The following is a 26,134-nucleotide window of genomic DNA, read 5'->3' on the forward strand; positions in this document are numbered from 1 at the left end:
TGGAAGAACACTAAATGAACTTCCAAGTTCCAATCTCCTTATACTCTGTCTCAAACCGGAACATCTGGCACAACAAAAGTTATTCGCTAAGAAGGCATCAATATAAACCTGAAACTCAGATTATACCCAGATATGATCTATCTTCATCGGATTCTGAAAGGTCGAATCTGATTCCAAAGCGTTCTCAATCTTCTCAATCAACTCTGGTTCGAAATCGAATGAAGGAGTCAAGATAAATGTTCCATCTGTTCCCGACTCTAACAAAAGTGCAGCAATCATCTGTCAAAGAGGACAACTGTATTAGATAAAATAAGAACAAAACATTCAGCTTAAATTCTTAGTTGTTACAATCAATTCTCCGGATAACAATAGAATTCGCAGTCAGATTAATCGTCCTCTAAAACTCTCTCTCCCAACTCATAATCAGTTCGGACTGCGACGATCAACTTCTATCTTCCAAGATCAGAATAGATTACGGAAATCTTCCAAGCAAGAAAATGATGCTAGATCTTTCGAGCAATAAGATCTCTGTGAGACTCAAATCGGAAACTAACATTGCGTCTCGAGCATCTTCAACTTCATCGATGCTCAAGTTAACAAGGAGTTCTTCTGAATAGGAATAAGTCTCAACTCTCAATAAGAAGGAGTGCAAAGCACCGAAAGGTCATCAATACCGAAGAAATCAATAATACTGAGGTGCTATTCAATCTCTCCTTCAATTCAATAGGAACTGGTCTCAAAGATACACACCAACAGAAGAACATAATCTGCTGAGTAATCGTCTTCTCAACAATAAGAATTCCTCAAAGGATTTGCGATAGAACACGCTAAATCCTAGAATCTTCAAATTTCAGATAAGGACGTCAATCCAGATCAATTCATAACAGCTCCATTCTTGAGGTGTTCTATAAAATTCCATCTTCCTAGAGAAAAGATCGAGGAAAAGACAACTCGGTCTCAACAAGATTCAGACGTCAAAAGAATAGCATAATTGATCGGCATGAAAATCTGCGAACAATTCTTAAAGAATCTGAAAGATAAATACGGCTCTTCGAAGGATAAGAGATTCATCGATAAGAATACTCAAGAACTCATCTAAAAATCTCTGAAAGAATCGGTTCAAAGGACTCAAAACATTGCAGATGCAATTCCAATTCAATCTGTATGCTAAAATTCAAGTTGGTCGTACTACATTCTGAATTCGATCTCTGAAACCTCTTCCCTTCAGATTATCAGTCGATGATGTCTGATCTAAATTCAATGTTGAACTCTTCCTCTCGACGCGGAGGCAAATCTGGAATCTCAACAAGAACAATATCAGCAAATTCAACAACTTTTAAAATCAACCAACACGGCTGATTGAAGACATCATCGGAGGTAAATCCACTCGTCTGTCATCTCAAATCCGAATCTGGCAACAATCTGAAATAAACCTTGGTTGCTCTGTACTCGGTTAATGCACTACATCGATAATATAATCAAAATTTGATAACTGAAGTATAGTACTGTTCTGTACAATCAACTCCCTTCGAAACAAAGTTCAAAAATTCGAACTAAACTCACCGCAACTAATTCAGAGACTCAAAAGTAGAGAAAGCATTAATCTAACTTCTCAATAAGAAGAAAAAGTTGCATCAATATCTAACAGTATAAGAGTCGAAAGACCAAAATTGAACAGTTACCTGCTTCATCATCGTCAGGAGCAGTTAGAGTCTGTGAATCCTCGATAAGAGCAAGTACCACAGCCTGTCGCAAAAATTAGGATTTAAAAAAACTCTACGAAACGACCAAACCTTGTTTCTCTAAGGCTTTCTTATTCGATAACCACCAATCTTTTCGAAATGCCTTGCAGTTGGTACCCAACTAACCGAATCTGTCGTTTGTCTGTGTAATCTAAAAAAATCAAACAACTGATTGATCTCTTCTAATCAACTTTCACACCCAAACTCATTCTCAGAACTACTCAAATTTGGAGGGCTAAAAGACTGAAATCTCATCAATAATGATTCCCTCAGTGTCGGAGTGACATCCATCAGTTCAGTCACAGAACAATTCTGTACAATCGAGTTCGCTACTAATTGAATCCTGTTCAAAACTTGCCGAATAGAAAATCTGATTCAAGAGGATTAGGACACAACATCTCAATTACATCTATCTGGTGTCCAACAACCTCAACTCGACATACTCATTCGATCTCTAGAGTATTCAATGAAACCAGTAACCCAAAATAGTTCGTATCTCAATTAATTCATGCTTTAAAAATTAAATCACATATCCAAGTAATTCAAATAATTCTCAATCATAAAGCATGCTCGCATATTTTTCAACCATAGAATTAATCAATCACATGCGAGAATTCAATTCATGTGAACTCGATCTATCCCGCTCGCTTCTAAATTTGGTTCAAGATCTTATCGCTTTGATACCACTTAATGTGAGACCTCGATTCTAATATTTCTTAATGTGAGACCTCGATTCTAATCATTTAATCTCGGGATAAACAATAATAAAGCATTCAATATTACAAGTAAATGAATTTTTTTTTTTTGCAACACATGCACGGACCCCGTGCATGGGTCCGTGCCTACAATTTCAAGAACACACGGACCCTGGGTCAAGTCCGGAAGGGTGTCCGTGCAAAACATCAAAAATATCCAATTCTCTGTCAGCCTACACGGACCCTTACACATGAAGGGCACAGGGTCCGTGCATGCACAAAAAAACCAAGATTCTGAAATGCGAGGAGGCACGGACCCTTATACAAAAGAGGCACGGGGTCCGTGCTCTACTACACCAGAAAAACTTCAGCAATTACAGAGCCGAAATCAAGCAATACAACTCCCAAATTTTCATCAAAACATAATCATGCATTAAATCACAATCTCTCCAAATAAGACATGAAGTTCTAGAGTTGATCAATGCTCAAAAGGATAGAACATGCATCGGTTCTAGCTATTACAATCCGAATACAAAACATAACAAGTTCGATTACATAATCGACTTCTAAAACACCAAGGCCTCACTCTATCAACTCGACCCTCTAGCCAGGCGATCTCTGACTCGGTCCTGCCCCACCTGTTGCCAAGCACACATACAAAGACAAGACAACAGCCGGATAATCCGGTGAGAATAATATTCTCAGTAAAAGAGACTAGCATATAATAACATGTAAATATATCAAAACATGATATCAAATCAAATTCCACATATTCCTCAAGTAATTCATTCAATTGCGGAATTAAAATGATATGCATGACTTTAAAACTTCTGGATTATCAGACTCAGATAATCAAATGGAATTTTTCTTTCTTTCTTTCTTCGGTTTGGGATCCCGAGGTTAAAATATCCAACGATCACACCAAACTCCCCTTTCGAGGTGGACGAGGTATATTTTAATCCTCTAGACTCTAGGGCATTATAGTGAGTTAATCGACACTTGTAGTAAATCGCCTACCAAGGCCACTCAGCTATAATCTCCAGATCGTCTAATTCAAAATGAATAATCAATCGTCTCAATATGAATGCATATGTAATCTCATGCATTCAAATATAAATTCAATCATAAATTCATATAAGCATATAAACATGCAAGTATGTGATTTCTTCTAGGACACTCGAATGAATCCGAATTCGAGTTAATCGTCCTATTCCATTTCAAATTCATCTTATACCTTATTCGCTTCGAAGGTACTTCAATATGAAAAATCAATAATAAGGATAATAATCAATATCCAATCAAATTCATTCAAAACTCAATCAAACTTCTTCGATCGATAAATAAGAAAATCGATACTGTACCGACTTCAATCTTCCAAACTGTCCAAAGCTGCTATCTCGCAACTCTGCTGACTTCAATTCAATCTATCAGAAGGAGTCATAAGGATCAATATCGACATCAAAAGCTCACTCAAACTCGATACGATCAAAATATAGAAACGATATCCAAAACTCAAACTGACGGCATAACGGCTATAAACTGATCAAATCGGAAACGCAAACAGCAATTCAACAATCCAATAAACTCATAATCAACCTCAAACCTCAATTCCAATACAATCCCAACACATCACAAAAACAAGGTTTTCAAAAATAATAAGAAAAATCATAACAAATCTGATCGTCGTTAGATCTTCGAACCGTCTTAGATATACGATCACTGCTAACTCATAATCATCCTCTCCGAATATCAATCAATTCTAAAGACATCCAAAAATTCAAACCTCTTAGAAATAAGAGAAACTTACTTCCAAACGGAGCACTCGATGCAGTGATCGCTAATCTGCCTTCAGAATTAAATTCCAACGGACGGATCGACCGAAAACTCAAATATGAAAACTTGAAGAAACGTTTCCCAAGCTTCAATGGGGAGAAACGTGATGGAGGAGATGAAGAAGGCTAAGGAGACTTTGTCAAATGAATTCCAAGACCAAATAATATAACAAATCCAATTTTTGCATTTTAGTCCCTGAAAATTCCAAAAATTGCAAAATAGTCCCTGATCAAATACAAGTCGATCCTCGAATCTATAATCTCTGATTATCTAAAATAAATTCAATTAATATAATTTTGGGGCGTTACAAAACATCACACAAAGTAACGACAACAATCAAATCTACAAGAAAATCTTAATTATTGGTGTTCCACATTGAAAATGCGAGTTTCTCTCTCCAATCATCCCACAGCTCAGAAGATTGCACTGTAGTGATGAAACCGATTTGGGGTTCTTCAGCCACCCATCCAAATTCTTCATCAACTGGTTCATCTGGCATTTGAGATCAGATAAAATTATGTAACAAAATACAAGCAAGAATGATCTGGTTTTGCACGGTCAAAGGATAGAAAGAGGGACTTCATAGGATGGCCCATCTTTTCTTCAACAAACCAAAAGCTCTTTCGATTACATTCTGATCTTGGGAGTGCCTCCAGTTAAATAACTCCTTGTAATTTTTTGGTCCACAAGCATGATGACCCCAAGCGTCCTTGTGATACCTCACTCATCTATACGGAGTTAAGAATCCCTCGACGTTTGCATATCCATTATCGCAAAGGTAGTAACAACATACATCATCATCGAAAACAACTTATTTTACTTTATCTCCCAAGAGTTGTCAGCATATATATTTAAGTTTCTAAAAGAAAGTAAAAAGCTTGTAAAATTAAAAACTAGCTATATTACTTACTGGAACCTTAAACGAATCAATATCTCGCGTCAATGCATTTCAAAGAACTCGAGCATCTGCTACGGAGCCCTCCCATCCATTCAAAGCATAAATTAAGTTCATATTGTGATCGCATACTCTAAGGACGCTCACTACTAATATTCTTTTTCTAGTCTTATACTTTGCTTTCTCTTGTGTAGGGACATGAACAGGAATATGTGTTCCATCTAATGCACCAAGACACCCCTAAAATTGGAAGAAGTAATACCATAATGCAGAAAACAAAAATATGGATTAACATGCTTTCTGTTAAAAAATTTAACTCAGAATGAAGTACTACCTTGAACCATTTTCAATTATCGTTTGTGCAGTTTTCACCAACCGCACTTGGCTTCATAAGAATAAGAAGATGTAAATTCAGAACGGAGTGAAGAATTTCATGGAAATAAGCGCTGATGGTTTGACCACTACGTATATAATCGTGCCCCGCAACACGGTTTTTTATGGTGCGCCAAAATGGAAAAGAACCTCGCTATTTTTTCCTCGACTGTCACATATCTCGAATCATTTACTCCCCCTATGTTACTTACAAGGTAACAAAGCCTTTCAAATACGTTGCGGTTCATTCTTAAGTTTACTACACATTGAACATCTCCAACGTCAATAATCCTACGCAAATGACTTATTTGACCAGGGATCCTATGGATCATAGTGTAAGATAGAGATTCTCTTCGAATTCCACGACATCTTTTTTGAGCATTCTCGAACGTTGGCGTATTAGAAGGCATAACAACAACATATTCTAACAAAGCAGTTGGTGTACGACCAGAAATAGTAGAAGTTTCCTACGTTTTCTCTCCATCGTGCGACAAATCTCAATAAACCCAAAAATATTTCAAGTAAATACATAGATTCATTGAAATCAATTAAACTGAATAACAGAACAAAAAACAGAAGGAGCACAAAATAACACATTCATTTGTACTTATACATCCATAATAAGAAGTATCTGATTAACAAAACAAAATAGTAAGCAAACGAAGAACTTGGAAGTTTCGAAATTGAAAACGACGAGTAAAGAGCACACAGTAACACATTCATTCGTATTTGTCAATGCCGCAGTGATAAGAATGGAGATGATTAATAAAATGAATTAGTAAGCAACAGAAGAACTTGGAAGTCTCCAAATCGAGAACGATGAATCAACAAAATAACTCTTATGGAGCGAGTACTGCCGGCAATAAACAGCTCAAACATGTGGAATAGTTGCTTAACCCAACAGATACTCGCCAAGACCAGTTGGAGAGTTGAACATCGTCAACAATTACTACGTTAACCTATATACATCTCGTAAATATGCTAAAAAACTACTCCGAGAGTTGAAGATCGTAAACAGAGAAGAATACATAGCGCGCGAAGAATCTTCTTACCTTCGAAACGGGAAAATATAAAAGACAAGAACAAGCGGCTGTGCAAAAAAATACTAGGGCAAAGGGCAGCAAGGTAAAAAAATCCTTAATCCAAGATAATGTACACATTTGGGCTTAATAATACCACATCCAAGGCCCAGACAGCAGTACCATCTTTTCCAGCATAAACAGTCACTTAGCACCGGGCCCTTTGTATAAGCAAATTCCGTTAAAAATGCAACCAAACGTGAGATAGCAAGCTTATCCTTATGTAATCCAGACTACTAAACACTTCCTAAAGTTATAACTTCTAAAACATCATATACATGTGTATTTTAGAATATTATGATCCATACACATGTTCCTAATTAATTTATGTGATTAATAAAATTTTCAAATTACATTGCGCAAAACGAGAATATGATTATAATCTTGAAGCCCACAGAGACATAGATGATTTGTAAGGCCTGAGGTGACGTGGAAAGAGATTTCTCAGTGTTGCGGATTCGATCCTCGTGTGGAGCATATTTTTTGCTCAAATATTGTGGGCATAACTATGGGGGTTGGCCATGTTGCTCCCTCTTTCAGGTCTCTGTCGCTCGTGCACATCCTTCGATTTAAACTCTACATGAGCCAATGGACCTCTGACTCATGTGAAATAAGGTCTCTTTCGGGGTCAACCCCTTTTTAAGATCACAACCTTGGAAAAAAAAAAAAGAAAAAGAAAAGAAAAGAAAGAAAGACGAATTCAAAGACAAAGAATATTAATACTGAGAGATTCAACCAAATAAAATATAAAAACTGGGGAATGACAAATATTATAAAACTAATTTTTATATTTAATTTATTGTATGACTCCATGAATATGGTCTTCAGTCTGAAGTGATGTATCGTGGTGAAGGCACTGTCCATGTTGACATGTGACATCCAGTAACAACTTGTCAGTAAAACTTCCATTATAAGGGTCTAGATCGGTGCCCACAAAGAAGTAGACTAAGTACCACTGTACTACTTCGTGGCTTTCGTGGGCTCAATTTGTCACAATGATAGCAAAAATATATATATATATATAATTTATTGATTTTTTCTCATCCCCCACCTAAGAAGCAGAGTTTTTATGAGGGGAGTCAAAAATGAATTCATTCCATCAACTTGATATGAATCGATCCAAAAAATCGAGTTAGAGTTGAAATTTTTTTGATTCGTGTTGAATCAGGTAGGACTCGAAAACGAACTCGAAAATTAATCGAGTTCGAGTCAAACAAGATTTACTCGAGATGACCCGAAATTTTTTATTATTATTATTTTTATAAAATAATTTTTTATTTTTTTAGTAAATATAAATTAAATTTTGTAAAATTAGAATTTCAAATTTAAATTATATATACACTTATATTTTTTTATTTTGTATTTAAATTACATATTACAACTATTAATATCGGTGACTTGAATTTTTAGTTAATTATTTTGATAAATAATTTTTTAAAAATTGGGTTGCTTCGGGTTTATCGGGTAGATAGGTTTGGATTTAGGTTGACTATTTTCGGGTTGATTGGGTTCATATCAGGTTCGAGTTGATAAATCTGCAATGAATATATTGTGTCAACTCTACCCATCGGAATTGACACCCATAATTCCGTGGGATGTTACAGAATCCGGTAATGTGAAACACACTGTCGTGTTTCTTTAGTCGTCCATAATAACCATGTATATATATATATATTTAAAAGAAATTTTCATAAATTCTCTTGTAATTGTGGACCCCGATGCGACGGTTGACAGTGTTGGATGACAGAGCGTAGGGGATGGATCTGAGCAGGGGTTTCCGATGGGTATGCTAGCGGCGGAGAGTGGCGAGGTGTGGTGCGTAAGGATGAATTTAGCCGGAAGCAATGGTGTGCGGCGAGCGGTGGCCGTCGACGGTGGAGAGTGGATGTGTTGGGCGTAAGTTGCATTGTACTCTGGTTTCTTAAAATTACTTGATAATATCCATGTACTTGTATTCCTATTCTTTTTACTCCACATAGGATATTAATAAACAAAATGTTTTGCCTAGCTATTTGTACTTTTCACGAGTCCTCCTTGAATACGCATCACTAAATAATTGAAAGAACTAATTTTTAGTTTTAACAATTTTAGTCATTTTAAATTTGTGTACTGGTTTCATGTCAACGTCAAATTGAAAAATGACTAAATTGTTAAAAAAAAAAAAACAAATCTTGCAAATTAATTAAAACTTGAATTTCACAAATAGAGGATTAATCACAGAGAAGTAAACATAAAAGGACCAAAATAAATTAATTAAACAATATTGCCTTTCTTCAAAGTAATAGATACAGTTAAAGAGTCCTAAGATTTTTAAAAAAATTCACTTTCGAGGTAAGTTGATGCGATGGAAGTGTAAAATAACCGATTGATATGTTGATTCACACAAAATAAGTGAAAAAAACATCTAATAAGGCCATTTAAATTCCGTTGTTTTTTAGATCTTTTTAAATCAAAACTACATCAATATGTACGAAACGATAACACAATTGATATGATTAGAAAGAGAAAAAAATCCTCATACCCAATTGCTTTAGTCTTGAGTTCAATTATCCTTATCAATATTTTCTTGTACTAGTTTATAACACAAAATTTACCTAGTATGGTTTATCTGACTAGCATAGTTTACAGATTATTGCGTTAGTCTGTGGTTTACCCAATGCGCACCGAAAAGTAGCGGCGACAGGTTCTCACGTTATAAAAAAAAAAAAAACTGTAAATTTAGTCTTGTATGTTTGTCACTTTACGATTTTGGTATATTTCAGTTTTAGTCCTGCATTTTTAAATTTTTTGCAATTTCGGTCCTTTTTATTTGAAAATGCTTACGTGACACTGTACACGTCAGCTCCACATCAGCACTGACTTGGTGCCACGTCAGAAACATAACTAAAATTGACAAAAAAATAAAAAATAGCGGACTAAAACTAAAATCTGAAAATATAAAGAACTGAAATCGCAAAGTGACAAACATACGGGACCAAAAAAATAATTTTTCCAAAAAAAAAATCCACATATGCAAATTAGCGTAAAATTGTGTATTGCATAATATCTTCTTGTCATTTGTCTCTTTCTCAACTCGGATCCATCAAACACAATGTAAGAAGAGATTATTGATGTAATATAATGTTATAACAATTTGTAACATATGATTTTTCTGATTAGAAATACATTTCCAAAAATTGAAAGTTAAAATTGACATAACAAAATAAAACTATTAGACATAAAAATAAGAAAACCTCATTAGAATCTCGAAATCATATTTTCTCTAAATGATCAACCGGAAAAAAAACATTACCGAAGATCAGCCTAGGTTATCAGGGTTGATCATCTGTCTAAAATAATATTTGAGAGAGCTTTTAAGAACACTGCTAGCTAAATACAATGTATGCCTTGTTTAGATTTAGTGTAAACTCAACATAAACAAAAACTAGAAAAGGGGCACGTTTCCATCACATCTTGAGGCCTACAACAATCAAGGAATTAGATTTTCAAGAAAATGGATCCAATTATTATCATCGTCATCTTCCACGTGATCATCTTCCTGTGTGGTCTTCTCTAATTCATCGTTCCTCGCGAATCGTCCCCGGATGCGTGGCCGACTGTCTGCTAAAGTCTTCCTACATTCGTACTGATCAATCCAATGTGTAGTTTAAATCAGTGAACTTAAATTTTGAACTTATATATTCATCTATGGGATTTAACAAAATTGAGACGTATAAAAAAATTAATATGCGTTTTGGATAAACAGAAATTAATTAACCTTAATTTTCTTGTTGAAATTCCTGAGATTCTTCTTGCTTCTGTATCTCTCAATTCTTTCTTTTTTCTCCTCTGGACCGTACGGGCTCGCTCTATTCATGCTTTCTATTATACTGCTTTCGCTTGAATATTGCAGGCAGCAGCTTCGTGGTGTCAAGTTTACGCCCTGTTACGGTACATGCACAGACACACGTACGTACACAAGTGATGATCTTGTGGTCGATAAGTGTACGTAAACGTTTTCGTAATGGTTTCATTAATTCACAAGCCACTAATTAATCTGTGAAGTGGAGTTTTTGGTGCAAAATTTAGTGGTTAATTAAACACATGCATGAAGGTGCTGTACGTACCTGCAGATCACCGGTGCTCAACGCTTTCCTGAAAGAACCAGCGGCCTCGGATTCAAAGTAGGCATGGGAAGAATTCATGAAAGAGTAGGCTTCAAGCTGCTGGTTCATATGCAGAGACTGGCTAGCGGGTGAAGTAGGTGAACCGCCGCCATAGCTGCTGCAGCCGCTGCTAGTGTACCCGAACTCGGGCTTCAGTGCTGATATAAAGTCGTGGTCATTGCCGGCCGGAATTGTGAGAGAGGGGAGGAATATGGGGGCGGTGGCGAAAGAATAATCATGATCATGAAGTGGGTCTCCGGTGAACATGTTTGACTTGGTGAGGTTAATTTGAGTGCGTGGGGATGGATTTGATTCGATTTCAAGAATGTGCGGTCTACTTATAGCTAGGGGTTGAATTGAATTAAATTACATATGCTGGACGATGACGTCATCGCTTCTGAGGGTCGTTGACTTGATTGATAGCTTTTCCTGTCATGCTGTAAATGGCCAACATGCGGTGTTGCCTTGCCACCAACACCTTACTTTCATATTTTGGAGCGGACCTAGTGGTTCGAACCATTAGCCACGCGCGCCGTCGACGTCCGCGGCTTGGGTTGGGCTGGCTTTGACATGAATATAATTTTTTTGGACAAAAATCAATTAAATATTTTATTTTTGCTTCCAAATTAGTGCAACTTTTCTTGTGAACGGATGCGGCTTTTGGGTCCTAACAAGTGCGTCCTTTTAGCTGAACGTATGCATCTCTTCGGCCAGAATCAGTGCGTCTCTTCGCCTGAACCAGTGCACCACTTCGACTGAACCAGTGCGTCTGAAGTGATGCAACCCATCGAGGCAGCCTTCCAACATCTATAAATAGACCTCTCCTCATTCATTCCAACTCGCTCATTTCTGATTCTCTTCTTTTCTCTTCCATACTCATACTTTTGAGTTTAGATTCTGAGTTTCTAAAACACTTTGAAGTGTTCGAAGTGCTTCAATTTTGTAGTGCTACTAATCAAAGTTGGAGATAGCGTTCTATCTTGTGAGACACTTTGATCAACCTATAAGCACCTAGACAGACAAATTTGTCTTTAAGATAGAGAGTCAAACTCTCGGCCCGCTATTGTAGTGACCCTGCATGGAATCACCTACTAACTGGCAACTAATAGCATGCATTAAACTTAATACAGCAAAATACTTAACAGAGTAAAAACGTGCGGAAACATAATCCATAATTTACATATCAGCTTAGTAACATAATCCAGGCTTAAATCTGTAGTGATACAACCAAATCGAAGAACTTAAAAGTAAACATTATACCGCTAAAACATATCCTGATGTACAAATTCCCTTGAAAAGCTCCGGCTCCTTAGTCCTGCCTCGAACTATCGGCTCCGTCCATCCTGCGACCTGCCCCATAGAATAGGGTGTCCAAGATAACAACTAGGACGTGAGCGCTAACGCCCAGTACATAGACATGAGTAAACATATGTATATAATGCATGCAACATGATGACTGGTAAAGGGTCATCTGAAAAGTCATGCTCAGAACCGGCGCCACATGAGTGCTGCCACCGCACGGATCAACCTCTGGGTGCAACCACACTCGTCTAGTACACCAGAGTAGACAGACATAAATGCCCCCGCCGTCGCGGTACTCTCAGTGACAGACTATCAAGTATAGAGCTGAGCGGCTCTATAGTTAGGTATAACAAGGTATAGGCTCAACGTGTATATGCACATGACATATGAATATAAAAAGCGGTAAATCATATATCATGCCATATGATAATGCCAAATAAATGCAACATATAAACATGTATACTCGCTAGCAATCTCAGTCAATGTGTACGTACCTCTAGGCTAGTTCAAGTATAGTAGGATCCTAGGTTCCAACACTATATTCAAAAGTTCACCGTATCACTACATAAATTCTATAAGTCTTAACTAAGCTAATAAGTACTCCCAAAACTTAAATAGATTCCCGAGCCATACCTTCGTCCGTATATAGCCCTTTGGAGTCGCTAGTCCCGGATGACTATAACCACTCCTTGGTTATTCCAGAACCTCTATTATAACCGATAGGGCCCTCAAGTGTATAACTCATACTATATAACTGAACACTCGGAATACTTGATTTATATCTAATTTCTCGTCCGAATGGCTCTATTTATAGGCAAAATATGCCGGAGTTCGGAGCCTCTGAACTGGGGTTCGGGCCCTCCGAACCTGCATGCCCGAAACTTGTCAAAAATCGCGGATTAGTCATCTAGTATTGCTGTCTGGGGGAGTTCGGAGCCTCCTAAGTGCTGGGTTCGGATCCTCCGAACCCAGGTTCGGATGGTCCGAACTTGGTCTTTGAGTTCGGATGGTCCGAACTCATTTCGGTGCCTCCGAACTGTCCGAGACCCCCGGGACCCTTTCTACCATTTTCGGACGTTTCGGAGCTGATTTTTCACTTATTTTTACCAAATAAGGACTCTTTAATCATGTTTTGCCACTTTTAAAATTATATGACATATCATAGCATGGAAAGTGGAACTTGGCTACTACCTTTATATGTAGCGATCCATCTGGTAATTTTGAAGTCTGATTAAGCCCTGGAATTGGTTAATTACCAACCCTTAATCATGTTTAACATATCATTATCTTAAAATAAAGTCCGAGTTACTACATTCTCCCCACCTTTAGATATTTCGTCCGCGAAATAAAATCTGAAAACAAATTAAGATAACAATATGAAACAGAAAACCATGTTTTATACAACAACTGTAATTACAACTACATGGTAATAAAAAATACAAAGCAAACAACTAAGTATATTCTGCTTGCATACGACTCTCAGTTTCCCAAGTTGCTTCTTCAATACCTCGGCGCTGCCACTGTACCATTACAAGTGGTATAGTCTTGTTCCGAATAACTTTCTCCTTTCTGTCTAAGATACGGATTGGTTGTTCAACAAAAGACAGATCTGGCTCTAGCTGAATATCAGTAGACTGAATCACATTAGATTCATCAGCTATATACTGTCAAAGTAACGACACATGAAAAATATTATGTATACTGGATAGATTTGGCGGTAAAGCCAAACAATATGCAACATCTCCGATCTTCTCTAGTATCTGGAAAGGTCCAATAAAACGAGGAGACAACTTGCCTTTCACGCCGAATCTCATCACCTTCCTGAAAGGTGATACTCGTAGAAACACATATTCACCAGGCTCAAACTGAAGTGGCATACGACGAATATTAGCAGAACTGGCTTGTCTATCTTGAGCAACTTTGATCCTATGCTTGATCAAATCTACCTTGTCTATAATCTGCTGCACCAATTCAGGACCCTCGACTTGTCGTTCCCCGACTTCATCCCAGAATAACGGAGTACGACACCGTCGACCGTACAATACCTCGAAAGGTGCCATATCAATACTACGATGATAACTGTTATTGTAGGCAAATTCGATCAAAGGTAATTGATCCTGCCAAGATAAGCCAAAATCAATGACAGAAGAACGTACCATATCCTCCAAAGTACGAATCGTCCGCTTTGACTGTCCGTCAGTCTCCGGATGATATGCAGTGCTCAAACTCAGAGTGGTACCCAACGCCTCCTGAAAACTACCCCAAAAATGTGAGGTAAATCGCGGGTCTCTATCACTGACTATGCTTACTGGAATCCCATGTAATCGCACTATCTCCTAGACATATAAGTGTACCATGCGATCATAAGAATACTCTCGGTTGTAAGGAATAAAGTGTGCTGATTTTGTCAAACGGTCAACAATGACCCAGATAGCATCACACTGACGTGAAGTCATAGGTAAGTGGGTAATAAAATCCATAGTCACGTGCTCCCACTTCCATTCGGGAATCTCAAGATTCTGCAATAATCCACCTGATCGTCGATGTTCAGCCTTGACCTGTTGGCAAACCAAACATCTTGAAACAAATTGATACACACTCCGCTTCATCCCTTTCCACCAGAATCTAGTTCGCAAGTCTTTATACATTTTCATGCTTCCAGGATGAACTGATAATCGACTCCTGTGAGCTTGAGATAGAATATCGTTCCTGAGCTCCGCAATATTAGGTACAACCACTCGATTAGATAAGCACAATAACCCATCTGCCTGAAAATGAAATCCAGATTTATTAACTCCATTGGCTAAACGTGCCAAACACTGAGTCTTAACATCAGATATCTGAGCATCTCTGATCCGAGAATACAATGCTGGCTCAGACAAAATAGTATACAACTGAATCCCATTTCTCTCTTTCTTGTGCTTAAGCGTAAAACTCAATGAACAGCACTCTTGAATCATATGAGATACTTCACTAGTCTGAAGTGCAGAAAGTCTCACCTGCCGACTCAAGGAATCATCAGTAAGATTAACAGAACCTGGATGATATTTGATTTCACAATCATAATCCTTCAGAAGATCCATCCAGCGTCTCTGTCGCATATTCAACTCCGCCTGAGTGAATAAATATTTCAAACTCTTGTGATCCGTGAATATCTCAAATTTCTCGCCATAAAGATAATGCCTCCAGATCTTGAGTGCAAATACAATGGCGGCTAACTCGAGATCATGTACTGGATAATTACTCTCATGCGTCTTCAACTGTCGAGAAGCATAGGCAATAACATGTCCATGCTGTGTCAGAACACATCCTAAACCCTGACCAGAGGCATCAGTATAGACAACAAAACCTCCTGATCCAGAAGGTAGAGCTAGCACAGGTGCAGTAGTAAGACGTCCATGCAGCTCGTGAAATGACTTCTCACAATCCGAGGACCATATGAAGACAACATCTTTCCGTGTAAGCTATGTCAAAGGTCTGGCCAACTGTGCAAAATTCTCGATGAACCGACGATAATATCCAGCTAGACCCAAGAAACTACGAATCTCAGCAACCGTCGTCGGACGAGACCAGTTCAGCACTGCCTCTATCTTACTAGGATCAACAAATATCCCTTCATTAGAAATCACATGACCGAGAAACACTATCCGATCAAGACAGAATTCACACTTGCTCAATTTTCATACAGCTGCTTATCTCGTAACGTCTGTAAAACAATCCTCAAATGTTGTGCATGCTCATCCTTGTCATGAGAATAGAGAAGAATATCATCAATGAAGACGATGAAAAATCTATCCAGATATTCTCGAAATACCTGATTCATCAGATTCATAAAGACTGCCGGTACATTCGTCAAACCGAATGGCATCACCAGAAATTTATAATGCCCGTATCTGGTCCTGAAAGCAGTCGTAGATATATCTGAGTCTCGTACCCGCATCTGGTGGTATCCAGATCTCAGATCTATCTTGGAGTAAACAGAAGTACCCTGTAGTTGATCGAACAAATCATCAATCCGCGGCAAAGGATACTTATTCTTGATGGTGACACGATTCAACTGCCTGTAATCAATACACAATCGCATCGATCCATCTTTCTTCTTGACGAACAAAACAGGTGCTCCCCACGGAGAAACACTCGGACGAATATATCCCTTATCAAGCAGATTCTGTAACTGCTGTTTCAATTCCCTCATCTCTGATGGTGCTAGACGATAAGGCGCTCGGGATATAGGCGTAGTTCCTGGTACTAAATCAATACCAAATTCAACCTCTCGCACCGGAGGAAAACCAGGAATCTCATCAGGGAATACATCAGGAAACTCACTGACTACCGGTAACTGATCAATACCCGTACTACTCATGGACATATCAACTGCATAGATAAGGTAGCCCTCCCCACCTGACTCCAAGACATGACATGCCTTCAGAGCCAAAACAAGTGGCATCGGAGGTCGCGCACCCTCACCATAAAAATACCAGCTATCACCCTTAGCAGGATGAAACTGTACCAGATGCTGATAACAATCCACAGTAGCGTGATACAAAGTCAGTATATCTATTCCCAAAATACAATCAAAATCTGCCATCGCTAATATCATCAGATTAGCTAATAATACATTACCCTCAAACTCTAGAAGGCAACCCATCACTAGACGCTTAGTTACTATCTCCTGCTCCAGCGGAGTAGATACAACTAAATCCATATCTAATGATACATAAGGTAATCTATGTCTCTTAACAAAGAGACTAGAAATAAAGGAATGCGATGCTCCAGTATCAATTAAAACAAGTGCAGGAATACCACATAACAGAAAGGTACCAGCCAACATGCGATCGCTTCCCTCAGTAGCCTGTTCTTGAGACAGAGCAAATACCTGCCCTTGAGTCTGGGGACGGTAACCAGAAGAACTCTGTGGTGCTGGCTGTTGTCGTGGAAAAGTAGAAGCCTTAGATCCAACCTGTGATCCCGATCCACTAGCAGAACCCATGCGCTGAGTACAATCTCTCCGCAGATGTCCCTGCTGACCGCAAATATAACAAGCACCAGTAGCTCTTCGACATGAAGCTGCAGGATGCTTTCCTCCAAAGTGACTACAAAACTCCTCCTTCTTCTTCTTCTTTCCAAAACGGAACATACCTCGTGAACCATGAGATCCAGATGAAGTAGTAGGAGTAGAAGAAGACGTAGGTCCAGATTGCACAACAGATTGAGCTCTAGGCTCAAATGATCCACTAAGCTATGCTGGCATCAACAATTGTGCACGCCTGTTGCTAGTCTCCACAAGACGGCAACGGTTCACCAAAGTCTCATAAGATACTGGGTCATCACAGACAACAACCTGTGAGTAGATATCTTGGTTCAGGCCTTGTAGAAAAAGATCATACTTCGATGCATCACTCTTATTAATATGAGGACTGAAAGGTAGCAGATCAAGAAATCGTTGCTGATATTGATCAATAGTAATTGATCCTTGCCTCAGAGTAAGCAACTCCATCGATCGTGCTTGGCGAACAGCCGGAGGAAAATACAGTTTCTGGAACTGCTGACAGAAATCTCCCCAAGTCACCTGTCCTCTCTCAGTACGTGCCTGAGCAGCTTTGGCATCCCACCAAAAACGTGCTCGATCCTCTAGAACAAATTCTAGAACTTCCAATTTCTGATCCTCAGTACAATCGAAAGCACGAAAAGTACTCTCGAGTTTAGACATCCAACTTCTTGCTTGTTCAGGATTCTCGCCTCCCACCAAAGGTTTCGGTCCTACTTGCATGAATTTATTAATAGAGTAGCAACGTCTACCCTCATGATGACGATGTTGATCATCATGATGGCGGTGATGATGATGACCACCTCTCTGGCCAACACTACCGTGACTCTCGTCAGCCATATCCTGAAAAGAATTGCACATTAAAATCCCAAATGCGCAAGAATTACTCAAAACTAATTCTAAATCCCAAGTACTAATCCCAAAATCTAAGCATGCTCTGATACCAAAAATGTAGTGACCCTGCATGAAATCACCTACTAACTGGCAACTAATAGCATGCATTAAACTTAATACAGCAAAATACTTAACAGAGTAAAAACGTGCGGAAACATAATCCATAATTTATATATCAGCTTAATAACATAATCCAGGCTTAAATCTCTAGTGATACAACCAAATCGAAGAACTTAAAAGTAAACATTATACAGCTAAAACATATCCTGCTGTATATATTCCCCTGAAAAGCTCCGGCTCCCTAGTCCTGCCTCGAACTACCGGCTCCGTCCATCCTGCGACCTGCCTCATGGAATAGGGTGACCAAGATAACAACTAGAACGTGAGCGCTAATACCCAGTACATAGACATGAGTAAACATATGTATATAATGCATGCAACATGATGACTGGTAAAGGGTCATCTGAAAAGTCATGCTCAGAACCGGCGCCACATGAGTGCTGCCACCGCACGGATCAACATCTAGGTGCAACCACACTCGTCTAGTACACCAGAGTAGATAGACATAAATGCCCCCGCCGTCGCGGTACTCTCAGTGACAGACTATCGAGTATAGAGCTGAGCAGCTCTATAGTCAGGTATAACAAGGTATAGGCTCAACGTGTATATGCATATGACATATGAATATAGAAAGCAGTAAATAATATATCATGCCATATAATAATGTCAAATATGTAACGACCCATCCTATAATTGCCCTAAGTCAAGCACGCTTAACTTTGGAGTTCTTATGTGATGAGCTTCCGAAAAAAAGATGCACCTTCTTGATATGAGTAGCACATATGAAATCGTTTTTAAGCCCTCCTCAACCATGTAGTCCCATACCTACACAGTCTCAGAATCCCTCTCATTCTGGCACGGGATCGGTTCATTCATGTCTCCCTCCGCCTAAAAGCTTACCAGGAGCCGCTCATTGTCCGTGCAACCTCTTGGCACCGGCGATCACTCCCTGCCTCTTCAGCCCCGTGCGTCACATGCCCATCAGCTTCCGCTTGGTTCATCCCCGAACCATACCGTACTAAGAGAGGTCGGCTCTGATACCATTTGTAACGACCCACTGTATCAAGACGGGTCTTTTCAGCGTGCTTATGTCCTCACTCGCACGCACCCTGAGAAACTTCCCAGGGGGTCACCCATCCTATAATTGCACCAAGTCAAACACGCTTAACTTTGGAGTTCTTATGTGATGAGCTTTCGAAAAGAAGATGCACCTTCTTGATATGAGTAGCACATATGAAATCTTTTTTAAGCCCTCCTCAACCATGTAGTCCCATACCTACACAGTCTCAGAATCCCTTTCATTCCAGCACGGGATCGGTTCATTCATGTCTCCCTCCGCCTAGAATCCTACCAGGAGCCGCTCATTGTCCGTGCAACCTCTTGGCACTGGCGATCACTCCCTGCCTCTTCAGCCCTGGGCGTCACAAAATAAATGCAACATATAAACATGTATACTCGCTGGAAATCTCAGTCAATGTGTACGTACCTCTAGGCTAGTTCAAGTATAGTAGGATCCTAGGTTCCAAGCCTATATTCAAAAGTTCACCGTATCACTACATAAATTCTATAAGCCTTAACTAAGCTAATAAGTACTCCCAAACCTTAAATAGATTCCCGGACCATACCTTCGTCTGTAGATAGCCCTTTGGAGTCGCTAGTCCCGGATGACTATAACCACTCCTTGGTTATTCCAGAATCTCTATTATAACCGATAGGGCCCTCAAGTGTATAACTCACACTATATAACTGAACACTCGGAATACTTGATTTATATCTAATTTCTCGTCCGAATGGCCCTATTTATAGGCAAAATATGCCGGAGTTCGGAGCCTCCGAACTAGGGTTTGGGCCCTCCAAACCTGCATGCCCGACACTTGTAAAAAATCGCGGATTAGTCATCTAGCATTGCTGTCTGGGGGAGTTCGGAGCCTCCGAACTGGCTGAGTTCGGAGCCTCCTAAGTGCTGGGTTCGGATGGTCCGAACTTGGTCTTTGAGTTCGGATGGTCCAAACTCTTTTCGGTGCCTCCGAACTGTCCGAGACCCCCGGGACCCTTCCTATCATTTTTGGACGTTCCGGAGCTGATTTTCCACTTATTTTTACCAAATAAGGACTCCTTAATCATGTTTTGCCACTTTTAAAATTATATGACATATCATAGCACGGAAAGTGGAACTTGGCTACTACCTTTATATGTAGCGATCCATCTGGTAATTTTGAAGTCTGATTAAGCCCTGGAATTGGTTAATTACCAACCCTTAATCATGTTTAACATATCATTATCTTAAAATAAAGTCCGAGTTACTACATTTATCGTCTCTTTTGCTGCGTGCATGCTGTTGAAAAGTTCGTAACAAGTTTAAGACAAATTTTGTATGATTGCTACTGATCCATCTGCCAGTGTCATGCCGCACCCTGTTACGCCCCCACCACCGCCCCCTGTTACGCTGCCACCATCTGTTGCACCGGTTGTCATGGCCCCTGCTGCTTTTAATGCACATGCCGAGAGACCTGAGAAGTTCTCCGGTGCTGACTTCAAGACATGGCAGCAAAAGATGTTGTTTTACCTCACTACACTTCATCTTGAGAGGTTTTTGAAGGAAGTGGTTGCTGTTCCAGCACCAAATGCTGACACACAAGCAAGATCTGCTTTCGATGCATGGTCTCACAGCAACTTCTTGTGCCGGAACTATATACTGAATGGGTTGGATAATACGCTGTACAGCGTATACTCTGCAACCAAGACTGCTATGGAACTGTGGGAATCCTTGGAGAAAAAGTATAAGACCGAGGATGCTGGCACAAAGAAATTTGTAGTTGGAAAGTTTCTCGAATTCAAGATGGTTTATACCAAGACGGTGATTAGCCAAGTGCAAGAGTTCCAAATCATCTTCCATGATATAATGGCTGAAGGGATGATAATCAGTGAGTCCTTCCAAGTGGCTGCATTAATCGAGAAACTGCCACCTTTATGGAAGGAGTTCAAGAATTATTTGAAGCACAAACGCAAGGAAATGGGGTTCGAGGACTTGATCGTTAGGCTGCGAATTGAGGAAGACAATCGCAAAGCGGAGATCAAAACTGGTAAGATGCCGATGGAAGCAAAGGCAAACTTGGTGGAGCCGAACGCTACGAAAAAAAGGAAACAGTTTGGGAAAGATGTGAAGCAAGGGAAGAACAAGAAATGGAAAGGAACATGTTGGAACTGTGGGAAGACGAACCACAAGGCCAAGGATTGTCTCTTACCGAAGAAGGATAATCAGTATCGGGCAAATATTGTCCAACATAAATCTGTGTCTGTTGACTTGTCTGAATTAGATCTATCAGCAGTAATCTTCGAGGCTAACATGGTTGATCATCCTAAAGAGTGGTTTATCGACACTGGAGCTACACGACATGTATGTGCTGACAAGGAGTTATTCTCGAAGTATACTCCTATAAGTGGAAGACAACTCTATATGGGTAACAATGCGACTTCCAACATCATTGGCTTAGGAAAAGTGGTGATCAAGATGACTTCGGGAAAGGAGCTTACTCTCATTGATGTCCTTCTTGTTCCGGACATACGAAATAATCTTGTGTCAGGCTCTAGACTGGTTAAGGCCGGATTTAGAATAGTGTTTGAAGCCGGCAAAGTTGCAATCATAAAAAATGGACAGTTCCTAGGAAAAGGATATATAGAAAAGGGATTGTTCAAGATGAATGTAATGACTGTACTTCGCGAGTTTGAAAATAATAAAGTTAAAGCTTTGAATTATTTGGTTGAATGTTTTAATTTATGGCATACTAGATTAGGACATGTAAACTTCAACACTTTGAGAAAACTCGGAAAATTAAATCTTATTCCAAAGACTAAGATTGATTCAAACTATAAATGTGAATTATGTGTTGAAGCTAAATTAACTAAAGTACCTTTTCACAAAGTGGAAAGAAGTACGATACCTCTAGAACTAATTCACACTGACATTTGTGATTTAAAGTTTGTACAAACTAGAGGTAGAAAAAAGTACTTTATTACATTCATTGATAATTGCACTAGATTCTGTTATGTGTTTCTGTTGAGAAGCAAAGATGAAGCTCTAGAAGTTTTTAAAACTTATAAAAATAAAGTTGAAAATCAACTTGGAAAACGAATCAAGAAAATTTGCAGTGATAGAGGAGGTGAATATGTTTCTCCGTTTGAAGAATTTTGCAATGATCTGGCATTATTCATCAAACAACTGCTCCTTATTCACCACAATCTAATGGTGTTGCGAAAAGAAAAAACCGTACTCTTAAAGAGGTGATGAATGTCATGCTAATAAGTTCTGGATTACACCAAAACTTGTGGGGAGAAGCAATCCTTTCGGCAAATCATATTCTTAACAAAATTCCACATAAAAAGAAGAATGAAACTCCTTACGAATATTGGAAAGGACATAAGCCCTCATACAAATACTTGAAAGTGTGGGGGTTTTTGGCGAAAGTAGAAATACCAAAGCCAAAACAAGTGAAGATTGGACCTAAGACTGTAGATTGCATCTTCATTGGATATGCAAACAACAGTAGTGCATATAGATTCCTAGTGCACAAGTCAGTGATTCCTGATATACATGAAAATACCATTATTGAATCAAGGAATGCTGCATTTTTTGAGAACGTCTTTCCTTGTAAAGAAGGAAAAGAAAAGAGCTCTTCCAAAAGAGTTCATGAATCCACTAATGAGGAAACTCATGAAAGTAAAGAACCAAGGCGTAGTAAGAGAGCTAAGATAGATAAAACTATTGGTCCTGATTTTCTTAGTTATGCAATAGAAAATATCCAAGGATCTTAAGCAAAGCATTATCTAGTCTTGACGCCCCGCTTTGGAAAGAGGCCATAAACAGCGAAATAGATTCCATCATGCAAAATCATACTTGGGAATTAGTAGATCTCCCACCAGAAAGAAAACCTTTAGGATGCAAATGGATCCTAAAAAGAAAATACAAAGCTGATGGATCTGTTGAAAAATACAAAGCAAGGTTAGTGGCTAAAGGATTTAGACAAAAAGAAGGGTTGAATGTATTCGATACATATTCACCTGTTACAAGAATAATGTCTATTCGAGCACTTATAGCAATTGCTGCTTTAAATAATCTCGAAATTCATCAAATGGATGTAAAGAAGGCATTTTTAAATGGTGAGTTGGAAGAAGAAATATATATGGAACAACTTGAAGATTTTATAGCTCCTGGTCAAGAAAAGAAAGTGTGCAAACTCGTTAAATCTTTGTATGGGCTAAAACAAGCTCCTAAACAATGACATGAAAAGTTTGACAAAACAATGATGTCAAATGGATTCAAGATTAACGAGTGTGATAAATGTGTTTATATAAAGGGAACACCTAACTCATTTGTAATTGTTTGTCTATATGTAAACGACATGCTCATTATGGGAAGTATTCATGATGTCATCTAAATACTAAGAAAATGTTGACAAAACATTTTGACATGAAAGATATGGGAAATGCAGACGTTATCTTAGGAATTAAGATTGAAAAAACGTCTGAAGGAATTACCCTAACACAATCTCATTATATTGAGAAAGTACTTAGAAAATTCAATGCGTATGATGTTACGCCGGTAAGATCACCCGTGGATTTAAATTTACATTTATCTAAAAATCGTGGTGAACCCATATCTCAACAGCAATATGCAAGGATTATTGGAAGTTTAATGTATATTACAAATTGTACTCGTCCTGATATTGCTTACTCAATAAATAAATTGAGTAGATTCACAAGTAATCCTAGTCATGATCATTGGAAAGCATTGGAAAGAGTATTTAAATACTTAAAGTATTCAATGGACTATGGATTACATTATGCATCATATCCTTCTGTACTTGAAGGATATTGTGATGCAAATTGGATTTCAGACACAAAAGACTCGAAGTCCACAAGTGGATATGTGTTCACCATCGATGGAGGAGCTGTGCCGTGGAAATTCTCTAAACAAACGTGTATAGCTCGTTCAACAATGGAATCGGAATTCTTAGCTTTAGACAAAGCGGGAGAAAAAGCGGAATGGCTTCGTAATTTCCTAGAAGATATTTCGTGTTGGACAAAACCAGTGCCAGCAATAATGATACATTGCGATAGTCAGTCGGCTATAGGTAGGGCACAAAGTAGTATGTATAATGGTAAGTCAAGATACATACGTCGAAGACATAATACCATTAGGCAGTTGATCTCAAATGGGGTTATCGCAATTGATTATGTAAAATCAAAAGATAACTTAGCGGATCCGTTGACAAAAGGTTTAGGGAGAGATCAAGTAAACTGCTTATCAAGAGGAATGAGATTAAAACCTACTAAATTAAAAAATATTCATAGCGGAAACCCAACCTTGTAGATTGAAGATCCCAAGATCTTGGTTCAATGAGAAAATAAAGTTATGAATGTTCGGGTGCACTTAGAACTTCGTTCTATTCTCATTCCTAGGATAAAAGTGCAACTTGTGCAAGTAGTGAGGTTAAGTTTTAACAAACTTTTAATGATTCCTAAATTTCTTTAAGAAATAGGGTATGACAGGATACTCATATAATAGGAGGTCACCTATTTAAGTGTGAAGACGGGCCGCTTCAATGAAACACTTAAGAATCCAAGATGTTGCCCAGGGCCAAAAAGGACAAAACCATGAGAACAAATAAAGTGTGAGAAAAATTATTGTGTGAATACTGTTGTCTTGGTTTACATCAATGGCTGAATAGTTCAAGACATCACGTTCACTAGGCAGCCTAGTAAATCCGATAGTATTTCACTAAGGAAGGTTCAAAGCCGCAAGTTACCTCTCCCCATACAATAATTTTTTTGCAAGAAACTCTGTTTTAGAATATGCATACATATTCGCATAAATCACATTCATGTGGGGGATTGTTGGAAAATTTGTTTGGACAAATGTTGGAAAAATGGATGGTAAATGAGATGGTGAATGATGCTTTATGCTCATTATCCCACATTGATAAAATGTGGGAATGAATGACACTATATAATGTCAAAGTTTAGACAATGGATTGGGGCCCCAAGGGGTACCCATGTTTGTTAAGGGGAGCGGACCTAGTCTAGGCTAGGTCCGAACCATTAGCCACACGCGCGCGCCACCACCGCCGCCGTCCGACCGGCCGGCTTGGCTCAGCACGGGCGTGGGCATGGGCTGGCTTTGACATGAATATAACTTTTTTGGACAAAAATCAATTAAATATTTTATTTTTGCTTTCGAATCAGTGCAACCATTCAGCCGAATCAGTGCAACTTTTCTTGTGAACGGATGCGACTTTTGGGTCCTAACAAGTGCGTCCTTTCAGCTGAACATGTGCATCTCTTCGGCCTGAATCAGTGCGTCTCTTCGCCTGAACCAGTGCACCACTTCGACTGAACCAGTGCGTCTGAAGTGATGCAACCCATCGAGACAACCTTCCAACATCTATAAATAGACCTCTCCCCATTAATTCCAACTCACTCATTTTTGATTCTCTTCTTTCCTCTTGCATACTCATACTTCTGAGTTTAGAGTCTGAGTTCTAAAATACTTTGAAGTGTTCGAAGTGCTTCGGTTTTGTAGTGCTACTAATCAAAGTTGGAGATAGCGTTCTATCTTGGAAGACACTTTGATCAACCCGTAAGCACCTAGGCGGGCAAATTTGTTTTAAAGATAGAGAGTCAAACTCTTGGCCCGCTATCGTCTCTGTTGCTGCGTGCATGCTGTTGAAAAGTTCGTAACAAGAACTAAATTGAAGAAATAAATAACTCATGATTTTAAAACAAGTGTAACCAAGTTTACGTCAGGAAAATGTAAAAGGAGCGGTTGTACGAAGAGAAGAGAGAAGAAACAAAAATGCAATGAGAAAAATCCGAAAAATTGCAATTTTTAGTCACGTGAGTTGGTCTGTTTTTTAATTTTAATCTTATAATTTTTCTAAAGTTTGGTCTTAGTCGACTAACTTCAATATTTGTTTTGGGTTTTGGTTTTTTTTCTTGAAAGTCAATAAATTGATTGAATATTATTTTTTTAGCATCGGTGTTCTCTTATATGGCTTATTTGGCAAAAAATAA

General features: G+C 38.8%; 1 protein-coding gene across 1 annotated transcript; it reads right to left on the reverse strand.

Moving 5' to 3' along the window:
* Nucleotides 1-9,859: 9,859 nt before the first annotated feature.
* LOC140876348 (zinc finger protein HD1-like) lies at nucleotides 9,860-11,055 on the reverse strand. The gene is made up of 3 exons (XM_073280301.1): nucleotides 10,723-11,055; nucleotides 10,374-10,538; nucleotides 9,860-10,241 (listed from the first exon to the last, which is right to left on the reverse strand). The coding sequence occupies exons 1-3, from the start codon at nucleotides 11,026-11,028 to the stop codon at nucleotides 10,086-10,088; spliced, it is 627 nt and encodes a 208-aa protein (XP_073136402.1). The 5' UTR covers nucleotides 11,029-11,055; the 3' UTR covers nucleotides 9,860-10,085.
* Between the last annotated feature and the right edge of the window lie 15,079 nt (nucleotides 11,056-26,134).

This window comes from Henckelia pumila, chromosome 1 (assembly GCF_033568475.1).
Source record: "Henckelia pumila isolate YLH828 chromosome 1, ASM3356847v2, whole genome shotgun sequence".
NCBI classification, from domain to species: domain Eukaryota; kingdom Viridiplantae; phylum Streptophyta; class Magnoliopsida; order Lamiales; family Gesneriaceae; genus Henckelia; species Henckelia pumila.